The 12,081-nt window shown below is 37.8% G+C and overlaps 1 protein-coding gene across 1 annotated transcript in view; it reads left to right on the top strand.

Annotated features, from left to right (window-relative positions):
• The window catches only part of SNTB2 (syntrophin beta 2), an 85,968-nt gene extending 74,090 nt beyond the window's left edge, over positions 1 to 11,878 (top strand). Inside the window, exons 6-7 of the mRNA XM_019756812.3 lie at positions 2,578 to 2,762; positions 4,308 to 11,878. Of these exons, the coding sequence (XP_019612371.2) occupies positions 2,578 to 2,762; positions 4,308 to 4,400 (278 nt within the window). The 3' untranslated portion in view covers positions 4,401 to 11,878. The remainder of the gene's footprint in view (positions 1 to 2,577; positions 2,763 to 4,307) is intronic.
• The last annotated feature ends 203 nt before the right edge of the window (positions 11,879 to 12,081 follow it).

The following is a 12,081-nucleotide window of genomic DNA, read 5'->3' as shown; positions in this document are numbered from 1 at the left end:
TGTCTACCCCAAAATATGAATAAATGAAATAATGAACAAACCAACCAACAAACTAAGACATAATTCACAATTCCACTCGATAGTGAGTCTTCATGTATGTTTTCTCATTATTCTGGGTCCAGGCTCATGGAGTTGCTCTCCTTGTCCTCAGCTCTGCCTACACCAACCCACATTGTACCCTACAAATGGAACACAAAGCACCCATTGCTGAGTGCTGAATGTTTATCTCCCTCCCTCGATTACCTCAAAAACTGTAGTGTTTTCCTTGCTTTTAAACTCAATATCTGATGTCCTGTGATCGTCCTTGAATGCTGCTATTATGTATCTTGTTATATTTCTGATAACTCTGTTAGGCAAAATCAGTATATTAAATTTTTTACTGACTTATCTATAAATTGAGGTGGATTGTGTGCTTATAGCCACCCGGAAGGATTTTAGTTGAATCAAGATATCAGAATAGTTGTAATAAGCCACCTGGTCCAGCTCAGAGCTTTGCTAATATTAAGTTGGTGCAAAAGTAATTGTGGTTTAAAAGGTTAAAAATAATTGCAAAAACCGCAATTACTGTTGCACCATCCTGATAATTAGCCCCAGATCATATCTTACCAGAATAGGACCCATTGTTACAGATGCCTGCCTCTCTCTCTCTCTCTCTCTCTCTCTCTCTCTCTCTCTCTCTCTGTCTCTCTCTGTCTCTCTCTCATTAAATCTGAGTCAGAAGTTTATTTCTCTCTGGTTCTTTACTTCTGAGTTCTCTGAGGGTTAGGGTATTAGGAACTTAATCATCAAATCACTGTTGCCTCAACTGTTTTTATCTACTATTTGGGGAGAAGCCATTTAACTAAGACTATTAGGCACAAAATTTGCATGGCCAGTTCCTAATCTCATTCAAAATTATCTGGTATTATTTAAAAGTTTTAAACTAAAACAAACTCAATTCTAGGCCTAAACATATTCAGTGTGACTTTTACTTCTCTTCAAAGTTGAGATAATCATAAACAATACTTTTTTTTTTAAGTAACACACAGAGACACTGACATTTGCTTTCCTTTCCTGCCCTTCTGAGGAGAAACAATGCTAAACAGAGCATTTAAGAAACCTCTTCCATGACAGGCTTGTTGGGGGGTTAATGGCTTGCCTTTGCTAGTTGTGATCGTGTGACCTTGCTCCACTGGTGACACTCCTACAGGCAGAGATACTCGCCCGCCTGCCCGCACCTTCTCCAGCCAGTGCTACAAGGACTTGGGTGGGTCCTTGTTCTTTGAGCTTTTCTTTTCTGGACTAGAACTGACCCCTCTATTCTCATCAGACCTGAACATCCTTCACTATTGAATAGCTTCAAGGATGTTAATAGAATAACATTCCCTTGAAAACTGTACCTTGGTTGCCTTGATTGGGATCTGTCTGTTCTTTCTCCAACTCCCTCAGCTGTTCATTAGAGATTATTACATTGGATTACTTCTACAGGCAGTTAATTTTATCCATGTTTCTCCCCAGGGTTCCTTTTCTGAGGGTAACTACTATTTCACAGTCCATTGTTCAGAACTCTTCTTCGAGTGGTTCTGAGAAGGCACACTGCCAATATTTAAGTTACTCTTTTTCCTTATTTCCTAAACACACCCGCTTTTTTGGCTAATTGAATGTGTTTGCATGTCCAGTGAAAGAATTGGTCTGGGTGTGAAGACTTGCTTGTTAGGGAGTCATTCCTTCTATTTAAAGTGACCAAGCATAGCTGGACTCGGAATCTTTAGGTGATTCTCAGTTCATCTCTCAGAGGGCTTTAATTCCCAGGTCTCAGAGAGCCTCTCACAGCCCCTGTCCTAACAACAAAACTGCTCAAACATTAGTGAAATGGACATCACCCGTCTTGCTAAGGACATTTCCTAGTCTTGATGATCAAAATTTTTTTGTACTATTAATTCAGATGTATCCTTTGAATTTTATCTTTGATAGGACTGACAGTATGACTTTTGCTAACTCTAACCTTTATCTTGGATAACCATTATCTTTGTTCTCTTCCCAAATACCAGCCAAACCCTGTAAGACATCTCCCCTGCCCCCTGTGGTTGTGCCTTCTTCTTGCCCACTTGAAACCTCCGTATTCCTCTCTGCCTATCCAGTTTAATCTGTTCTTTAGGGCCTATCTGAAATCCCATCTCCTCCAGGAAACCTTCCCTTGGCTTTGGCCTGATTTAGTTTGGTGTTTAGTCATGTTCTCTACATTCTCCCTTACACATGTAGGGGTTTCATGTTTACGCCTAACCATTTATGAGGCCTTGAGAGCAGGGACCGTGCCTCTTACTTCTCCAGCACCCGCACAGGCTGTTCACTGAATACTCGCTGAACTGAACTGAATCAGATCAGATGCCAAGGAGAAATATGGTCATTTCTTCCTTTTCTCAATTAAAATATCGAGTGACCAGAACAAAACTCACTTTAGGACAGGTTCCAGATAGGTTAGGTATCACACCCATTCTCAAGAAAAGATTCTGTTCCCTTTTTTGAAGTCAAAAGAATCCTTTTCCACTTGATAACCGAAGTAGGAACTTTATTAATGTTTTTGCTTGTCTTCTACAGGCTGCACTTTAAATGGCCAAGAGATAAGACTTACTGTCCACTATGAAAATGGGTTCACGATCTCCAGGGAAAATGGAAGTTCTAGCAGCATCTTGTACCGCTACCCCTTTGAAAGGCTGAAAATGTCTGCAGACGATGGCATCAGAAATCTGTATCTGGATTTTGGTGGTCCTGAGGGAGAACTGGTAAGAGAGTTTCTGAAAAACATGTTTATTCTAATAGGTATTCTCTTTCTTTCTTATAGCTTCTTACCTCTTGTATAGACAATTATGGACTAATATTCCATTTTTCATTTTTGCCAGGAAACTGTTCTTCAGTTTTCAAGATGCATTGGGTTTGGGGTTTTTTTTGTTTTGTTTTATTTCTTTTCCCCACATTAGGAAATTATGCCCTTTTTAAAAAAAATTTTGTTTGAATCTTAGAAAGAAAAAATAGATAGCCCTTTTAAGAAATAGGCTTTTATAAAAAATAAGATATTAGGTACTTAACATATTAAACACAATAAATTCTATCCATTGCTGTTATCAGCAGTTTGTTGGGATGAAAATTAAAAGTAATAGAGCAACTTGGTTGCTACAGAAATTCTGCTGATCAGAAAAAAAGATGCAGATATATATCCACACAGCCATCATCTTTTTTGACTTCCTTGTCCCTTAAAGGAAATACCAACAGGTATTCATGATTCTCCTCAGAGAACTAGAGAAGTGTGTTGAGTATACTTCAGAAATCATAAATTATGGAAAAGGGTAAAACAGTGCCTTTAATCTCTGATCAATATCTTATGTCCGTTGACACAGTCACAATAGGTGTAATTTGGAAAAAGGAATTTTGAAAATTTAGAACTGAAGAATATCTTAGAGACAACATAGTTCAACCTCCAAATGAGAAAACTGTGGCTAGAGATCTTATTTTAAATGATAAACCTTTAGGAGACTATGGCTAGGCCATGGACCAAGGCTTTCAACAGCCTGAAGCATTAGAGGGAGTTAAATACTTCTGCCTATTAAATTGACCAGTTATTAATTGCCATTTAGCAAGCAAGGTATTACATTATTCCTGGCAATTACATATTTTTAATCCTGCTTTATATTTAATAAATACATAAATATTTTTATATTAAAATATGTATTTATATATATTAAATATAAATATTTCTATTTAATATATATAAAGTTTAGTGATGCCTTTAGTGCTCTATAATTTATATTCTTCACAAAGTTGTGTCTGGTGCCAGCTGTCCAAAGTAGAGCCCTGTGCTGAGGAAGGTAGAAGCAGTGTTCCTAACTGACCTCAAGAGTTGTCGTTCCCACCACAACCTATAAGGGTGTCAAAACTCACACCCATACATGGTCACACTTCAGATGAGTTTACTGTGGTTCCCACTCAGGAAAATAACTACACTTCATGGTGTCCACATAGGATATTCCTTCCTTTTACGTCCTCTACTTTTTCATTCTTCCTACCAGGCGTGGTGGAACCCAGTATACCACCAGCCCTCTCCTAACTGTTGATGTGAAACCTCACGTTCATGTGTAATTATGACTTGGAACAACCTGACTTGAGAGTACTTTCATCTGTGGCTTCAAGTCCCGTAGAGTTTCTGTAGCTCTGGCACATTGTTTACCCAGGTTCTTTTTACAAAGTAGAACATCACATCTCAGTTTGTTTATTTTGCGTGTTTATTAAAGCATCTGTATATGGCAATGATAATTAATGTCCTTTCTTCACAGACCGTGGACCTGCACTCTTGTCCGAAGCCAATTGTATTTGTGTTACACACGTTCTTGTCGGCCAAAGTCACTCGCATGGGACTGCTTGTATGAGCAGCAAAAAGTCGGAAAAGAGCCTTGAATGTCACATGAAGTATTTCCACCTCAAAAAAAAAAAAAAAAAAAAAGCACAAAAAGAAAGCTCTTTGCTCTCTCCTCCAGCACAGTGCCTTGACGAGGACCTGCAAATCACTGCTGACCCGTAACCATGTTCAAAGAAGAGCCTGCCTTTCACAAGCTACCTTGGCCAGAAATTCTAGGACTCTGATAAGCTCCAAAATGAAGCTGTCGATGTATTGTCTAGTTTCCTCACGTGGTTTCTGAGTAATTCAGTTTATTCCCTTATTAAGAAGGGTGTCTCATTGTTTTTCTTTTTGGACATAGTCAAATGTCCAAGAGTTGTTTTCTTTGTCTTCTTCCTATAGGATTTATTTCAGACTTAGCCTTGATCTCTCATTTAGGACGACTATCTCTTCCTAGGTGCTACTTTACAGCAGCCTGTGCTTCTTGGTTATTCCAAATAGGTTGTACATTTTGTTGCATTTGTTGTCTTCTCTTGCTCCTTCCACCCTACGAAGTCCTCGAGTTGCATCACCAAAGCGTTCTTCCATTTGTCCTGGCTCTGGCGACATCCCCCCCACCTCCACCCCCATGCCCCCTGCCATCACACGTGCTACCTGTAGGACTTAGAACTTGCAAAATTTGATTTGCCTTGCCTTCCACTCCTTTTCTAGTGGTGACCAAGTTGAAAAGCAAGTTGGAAACTACTGCTTTGAAAGAAAAGTTTTGCTTGTTTTAGGGTTTTCTGATTTTATCTTTGTAGGAGCCAGGGGATGTTATAAGATTTATTTTAAAAGAAAATCCTCATTTTAGCCTAAGCTATTTTTTACTGCTTAACCAAATGTGCCTTCGGTTAGGGTTAGTGGAGATTTATTGGTCACTATTCGAATAACTGGACATCACTGCCATTCCAGGAAGATCATCTATCCTAGTTTGGAAGAATAGTCTTTGAGGGGGATTCCCTTAGTGGTATCTTTTCTAGTGGGCAGATAACTTGGAGGAAGATAAATGCTGGAGAGCAAGCTTGTTTAGAATTTGTGGGTGAAGCTAGCTTTGCAGCACAAACAACACGTTGAGTTGCTTTTGGCTCTGTGCACCCACATAGGATCCTGGGCCTGGCCCTCTCCCTCTGGCAGCAGAGTGGCATGGACAAGTAGCTGCTAATTCAAGACTCAGTGTTGGCTTATTGATGCATCCTACAGCGCACAGGGTGACGAGACCATGGGACAACTACCTGGGTTTTGCTCAGCATTGCCAGATGTCATCATTGGGTCATAGTAGCAGTAAGTTTGCTAATTTTTGTGGTGTCGGAGAACACATTCAGCTTGTTATTTCTAATTATGAAGGAGGTATATATCTGAAAACATTTAAAATAGTGTAATAGCTATATAAAATGTCAAAATTAGCACGGTCCTGGAACTGAAAGGAAAGGTAATATTGGCTTGTATGTTCTCTGTGCTCTCTGAAGAAAGATCTAGGAATAGGTCTCATTTACTAGATTTATCAGGAGTGCCATAAGAGGATGTGAACACTACAGAGGGTGGAAGAGGGTAGCACTCCAAATAGGAAAATAAAACACAACAGTACATGCAAAACCTGAGCTATTTGTTTTGAGTGCAAACTGACACGTGGGACATGTGACAGAGCAGACTCGTGAGCAGAGAGTTCTAGTCAGACATTGTACCCCCGTTGTCTTCCCTCTGTCCATCAGTCAGTCCTCCTAGGCTGTGTACAGTGAGGTTAACCATGTGCAGAGGCCAGGGAGAGATGTCTGTTTTCCCCCAGCTCCGGTCTCAAAAATGAATTGTCTGATCCACTTAAAACTGGAAATTGAATCTAGACTAGAATATGCTTTTCAGGAGCTTTTATGTTTTGAAAATTCATATACCTAAATTTGGTTCTGTCTAGAAAAGTTTGCAAGTCATGGAAGAAAAAAAATATCTTGAAGGTCCAGCTATGATTTCTGGAAGAAGAATTTCAACACATAATACCCTCAGATAAGGGACTGTGACACTCTGCAGTGAGAGTAGTATTAATCTGAGAAGTTGAACGACGCAGTCACAGACGTTTGCAGCAAAGCCATTTGATTGAGGTTGTCTGTGTCAGTATGAAAGGCTAAGCCACTTAAAAGATTTTCAGGGGGATCTTTGAACCCCCTCATTAGTTATATGAAAAAGATCTGTAAAAAAGATGTGATTAAAATGTGGGCGGGAGAGGTAAGGCATGCGTGCGTTTCAGTTCATTTTGCTCAAGCTTAAACTGTCATGTATAGAACCAAGGTCCGCAGGGTTTTTAATGTCTTTTGAGTCTTGATATGGAATGAAATTGTATGAGAGGTTTCCTTTGACCACTGGGCACCCCCAAGAGCAAGAGCCCTTCAGCTGCTCGTTTAACATATTTCAAGAGCTTTCCAATTGTGGAACAACCAGGTTGTTCTTCAGTTAATGTGTTTGTGGGATTTTCAAACCACAAATGAAGTACTTTTTATAAATGAGATAGCCTTCATAAATATGGACATATTTTCAATCCATGGTTGGGAATCTGTGCTTGATGAGGGCTGACTGTATGCATTGCTCTGCGTCATTGTACATAAGGGACTTGAGCATCATGGAGTTTGGTATCCGTGGGGGTTCCTGGAGCCAATCCCCCACGGACACCAAGGGATGACTGTAGTTAGTTCTTGGGGAGTCAGAAGTTAAACGGATTTTCGACTGAGCAGGGAGTCGACAGCCTTTGTCCCCATGTTGTTCAAGGGTCAACTTGTATTTTGTATTTAGATGCCAAAATATGGCAAATTATTTTCAAATGACAACTAAAAATGGGCATTTTTGATATTTTACGTCTTTTATAGAACAGTTAACTTTTCATTTCTTTTTCATTTTGAATTAGGAAAATGGTTGAGTGTGTTGTGGGCTTCCATGTGTAGAATGTAAAGGAATTGCAGAGTAGTGTCCCCTCATTTCGATGGACCACGTCCTGTGCCCCAAGACCTGGGGCTCAGATATCTTCTCCATATTCCACACAGATGCCTCTAAAAAAAAGGCTCAGTTATTATTTTTCTGAAAAAGGTAAGTCCTTTCCTGAAGTCGTCAAATGAACCTTACCTGGAAATTAGTATCTAATATTTTATATGAAGAAATACTTTAATGTATGTTTATACAGTATTTATTAGATAGTTGTAACTGTAAACTCACCTACCTAGTAGACAGAGTTTCAGGTTAAATATTGGGACACGTACAGGCAATCAAAACTATTACTTTAACTGTCATTCACCTATTTCAAAGCCATGTATTAGCACTTTTTAGGCAAGTAAACTCTAATAGTGCCTGTTTTATCATCTGTAGATTGAAAATTATTGCATGGCAGGAGAGATTGAATTATTTATTTCTTATATTTTTATAAGTGGAAAAATCTCTAACCAACAAATGATTAAAGTTGTTACTGATTATTTGTTTTCTTGACTTGTCCTCCTAAGCAGAATGGTAACAGTTTTCTTTCAGCTGATTAAATGCACTTAGCTAATAAACCAAAATGTATTCTTTCAAAAAAAATTAAGCTGTGTGGAATCTGGACAAGATTATGTTTCTCCCCCAAAAAAAACAGGTTTCACTGTAAATGGTTTTGATGGACAAAAGTGTGACCACTTTTGAGAAAAGGTTATGATAGAATTTTTTATTTTTTATTTTGTGAGAACCTCCAGGTCTTCTTGTTTAATTTATATGCATGTGGATATATTTGTATGTTTTCAAAAACATAGAAGAATCTCCATATTTTTTAAAGCAAATTATCTTGTAAGCTGCTATGCAAATTCTATTAAAAGCCCTACCTACCTAAAGAATTAAACCTTTTTGAAGCTTTCAGGGAAGACCTGTAGACTTAAGCACTTTCTCTGCTTTTTTGTATCTTATCTTGGACACTTAGGCTGAATTATGTTATTTTCACTGGTTATAAGCTATTGATTGTACATAATATTTAAACCATCCAAATATCCAGTACACATTTCCATGTCACTGCCATCCATTAGTGATAATCACGAGTGAAATGGCTGGTTAGAAAGCCAAAGCTTGTATTTTTTCAATCCCTAATGAAGAAGTAAAATGCCAGATCTCTTTGTTCTCAACAACATAGTGTTCTGGTCTGATTTGAATATCTGTGTAAGAAAAGAGACTTATTTAAATTTGGGATGCTGCTTAAAGTTGAATTTGACTATAGTCATATTCATTCTGTTTATGTATCTTTATCAGGTATATTATGTGTCAGGTGGTATTATAGTCTACCTTGAGTTTGAAAATTTCTTTTAGTTAAATTTGAATTGTTATAATGGCTCCTTGAAGATGAAAGCAGAGGAATTTGCCGTCTGTTGCCATTCTCTCTGTGTCCCTATTTTAATTGCTTGGAAATCTAGAATTATTTTGGCTTTCCACATACCGTCTTTAAAAATCGACAGCAGCAGTCTTCCCCCTCCATCTCCCCTTTTTAAGCCGTATCTTTCACTGTGGTGGGTGTATAGACACTTGATAAATGTGTGATGATAACAGTCCTAAAATAATTACGCTTTATATCAGGATTAGGTTTTCTTGAGCAATATAGCTATTCCTATGGTATAAGGATATCAAGTGAAACTTATTTTATACCTGTAATAGACTACTTAAGTAGATGATTTGAAACCCTCTAAAAAAAACCATCTGGCAGTTAAATGATACAAGTTCATCCTATTAGAGGATTGAATTTCAAGTTATGGTAAGGTACAATAAATAGGCACATAAAGCACACGTCTGTGTCCTTGTCTGCTTGACACTACGTAGCAAAACTGCCAACTGGAAGAATGATTGTTATATGTTAACTTGAAAAAATATTTTAAAAATATTTCTTCTGTTGTTTCAAAACTGATAAACTTGAACTTAATCTCTTGCCATTTCTTATTCTTCCTTTCCACTTCAGGTGACTGAACCAAAACATATTCTGGTTTTTAAAATGAATCAAGGGGCAGCTGGTTAGCTCAGTTGGTTAGAGCACGATGCTCATAACACCAGGGTTGCCAGTTCGATCCCCGCATGGGTCACTGTGAGCTGCGCCCTCCACAACTAGATTGAAACAACTACCTGACTTGGAGATGATGGGTCCTGGAAAGACACACTTAAAAAAATAAATAAGAGTTTAAAAAAAGAAAAAAAAAGAATCTACATTTGAGGTAATGCCTAAATATGCCATTTGCAAATGATTGCTTGCTCTCTAATGATCATTTGGTTATATTCAACCAAAACCTACCATATGAACTGTAATCCTTGAATTGTCCCTAAGTAGATTGGTTGAAACTAAAAAGCTATAACAGAGAAATGATACTTCATTATATTGTGAGATGAGGTATCCTGATAGATTCTAATTTCTGAGTCCTCTACGTACCTTAGTCAGTTTCATAGTAATCTTAACCTCCATCCCATTGACACAAATGCTTTTTAGTTTTTGAGTCCGTTTTTATCCCAGTCACATACACATCCTTGGAACTTGACCCTTCTCTCACCTCTTCCAAAGTGATGGAAGTCTCTTATGAATAGACAAAAGGTTCTTTGGAGGCTTGGAGAAATTTTGAAATTACAGGACTAAATAATATATTAATTTTTACAGTCTTTCATCAAATAAGCATTTATTCATGTACATACAGTTCTTCACAGGCACTCTGAAGGGTCCAAAAGAAAGTTCTTGCCCTCAAGTAGTGCATAATCCATTACTTCTCAATCATGCCATGCCATCTATCAATCAGAGGTTAAGTAACCACTTCATAGTTTCACCAGAGTACACCTGAAGTTCTGCTCATCTGGCAAACTGCAAAATGTTTAAAAGGTTGCTTGGTCTTTGGTCCATGCCAGCATGAAAGAACTCCAAGAACATTTAAGTAGATTGGTCTTTTCATCATAATTTTTTTAATGCAAAATTGAGACTAGTTTGGGAAGGAGAACAGTGTAGAATATCCGTAGTAAGATAAAGAACAACAATTATGCTCTATTGCCCAAAGTGGATCAATGGAAAAGTCTTTTTAAAGAAATGCTGCTTTCAACTATAAACAGCAAAGCTAAATGTATATTTCATCTACTCCCTTCCCCTCCTCCCCCAACCACTTCTAAATTGTGCTGACCCATTCATTCCCACACTTAAACCCTTAAACATCTCATTTGCTGGAAATCCTGACACATGATAGATGGAGTGTTTCTTCATAAGGAGAGATCAAAATGAAGATATTTAAAACTTAGTAAAATTTCACTTATTCCAGAACACTCTGACATTCAAACTCAGTAAAAAGGGCACCTAAAGAAAATGAAAGGTTGATTGAATTTTTCTATACTTTTCATACAATAACAGTCCTTTTCTATCCAGCTTGCCTTCTGTTTATCACTAGGGTCAGCCTTTCAGGTGACATCCGTCATTATGCCCAGAAAGTACCTGAGCTATGTGATTGGAATGGCAGAGGGAACAGCATCTCATGGGCTCCTTTCCCTTTGTTTTCTAGAGTCCTGGAGTTGTGTGCCCAAGTTAGGTCATGCCTCCAGCGTCTTGGTCTTTAACCTACCCTTTGACAATCGGGTGCTAATGACTGTATATTGGAACCAGCACATAAGTATTGTCATGTGAGTGTCTGTTCCTTCTAGGTTGGAAGAAGTGCTCTCCTTTTATCTCAGTCCTGTTCAACTGGGTGTGAGTTACACTTTTTCACCTCTGTTTTGTAAATTAATAGAATTTGGGGGAGAGGATAGGATTAAAACTAAGTTTTGGATTGGCACAATCCATCTTGATGATGCTTTTCACAACTTACAGCAAATCTGCCCTTATCATAAGAACCAGTTTCATTTTTTCCCCCCTCCAATATAGGACTCCAGTGTTGTGTTTACAGTCTGTTGAATAGGTTCAGCGTGATAAGACCTTGGTGCTCAAAGAATTGTTCCCCTTTTGGTATCAGACCCAAGGTCTTTTAGAAGACAACGTGGCAAACCACTACTTACAAAGGCCTATTTTGGCTAATCTGTGCAAACTCTGATTATACCCACTCGCTTGTATTCTGTCCCATGCAGTTTTCATTTTTGTTAAGTATTAAGACTTAGAAAGCTAGAATAATACTTCTACAAAGAATTAAAAGTATGTGGTGGTCTGTTTTTTTCCTTCTTTTTAGAACCTGGTATTTAAACAAGACTTTAAGTATTGTTTAAAATTTAAGTTCCAAATCTTCTGGCATCACCAGACTACCAAATCAAAACCCATGGCATAAAACAGGGCAGTACTTATGTTCTTTAAAAAAAAAAAAAAAAGCTTTATGTATGTGTACTCTATAAATACAAATGCATAGACAACACTTTCCCTTGAGTTGCATGTCAACATATAGCATTGTATATTACAATGAAAATTTGTAACTTAAGGGTATTATATATAAATACATATATACCTTTGTAACCTTTATATTGTAAATAAAAAAATTGCTTTTAGACTTGTAATTTTTCATTTTTTTATGTTAAAGTAGTTTCAAACCTACAGGAAAGTTTTAAGAACAGTACAAAGAACTCCTACTTCCCCTTTACCCAAATTTCCCAATTGTTAACATTTTACCACATTGGCTCCATTACCCTCTCTTGTCTTTTTCTGACATGATGCTCTCTCAGCCCTAAACTCTCTAGTGTGTACCTGCCAA

This window comes from Rhinolophus sinicus, chromosome 8 (assembly GCF_057876585.1).
Source record: "Rhinolophus sinicus isolate RSI-liver-muscle chromosome 8, RSI-T2T, whole genome shotgun sequence".
Lineage (NCBI taxonomy): Eukaryota > Metazoa > Chordata > Mammalia > Chiroptera > Rhinolophidae > Rhinolophus > Rhinolophus sinicus.
Note: the sequence above shows the minus strand (reverse complement) of the source record. Positions and strands in the feature narration are given on the sequence as shown.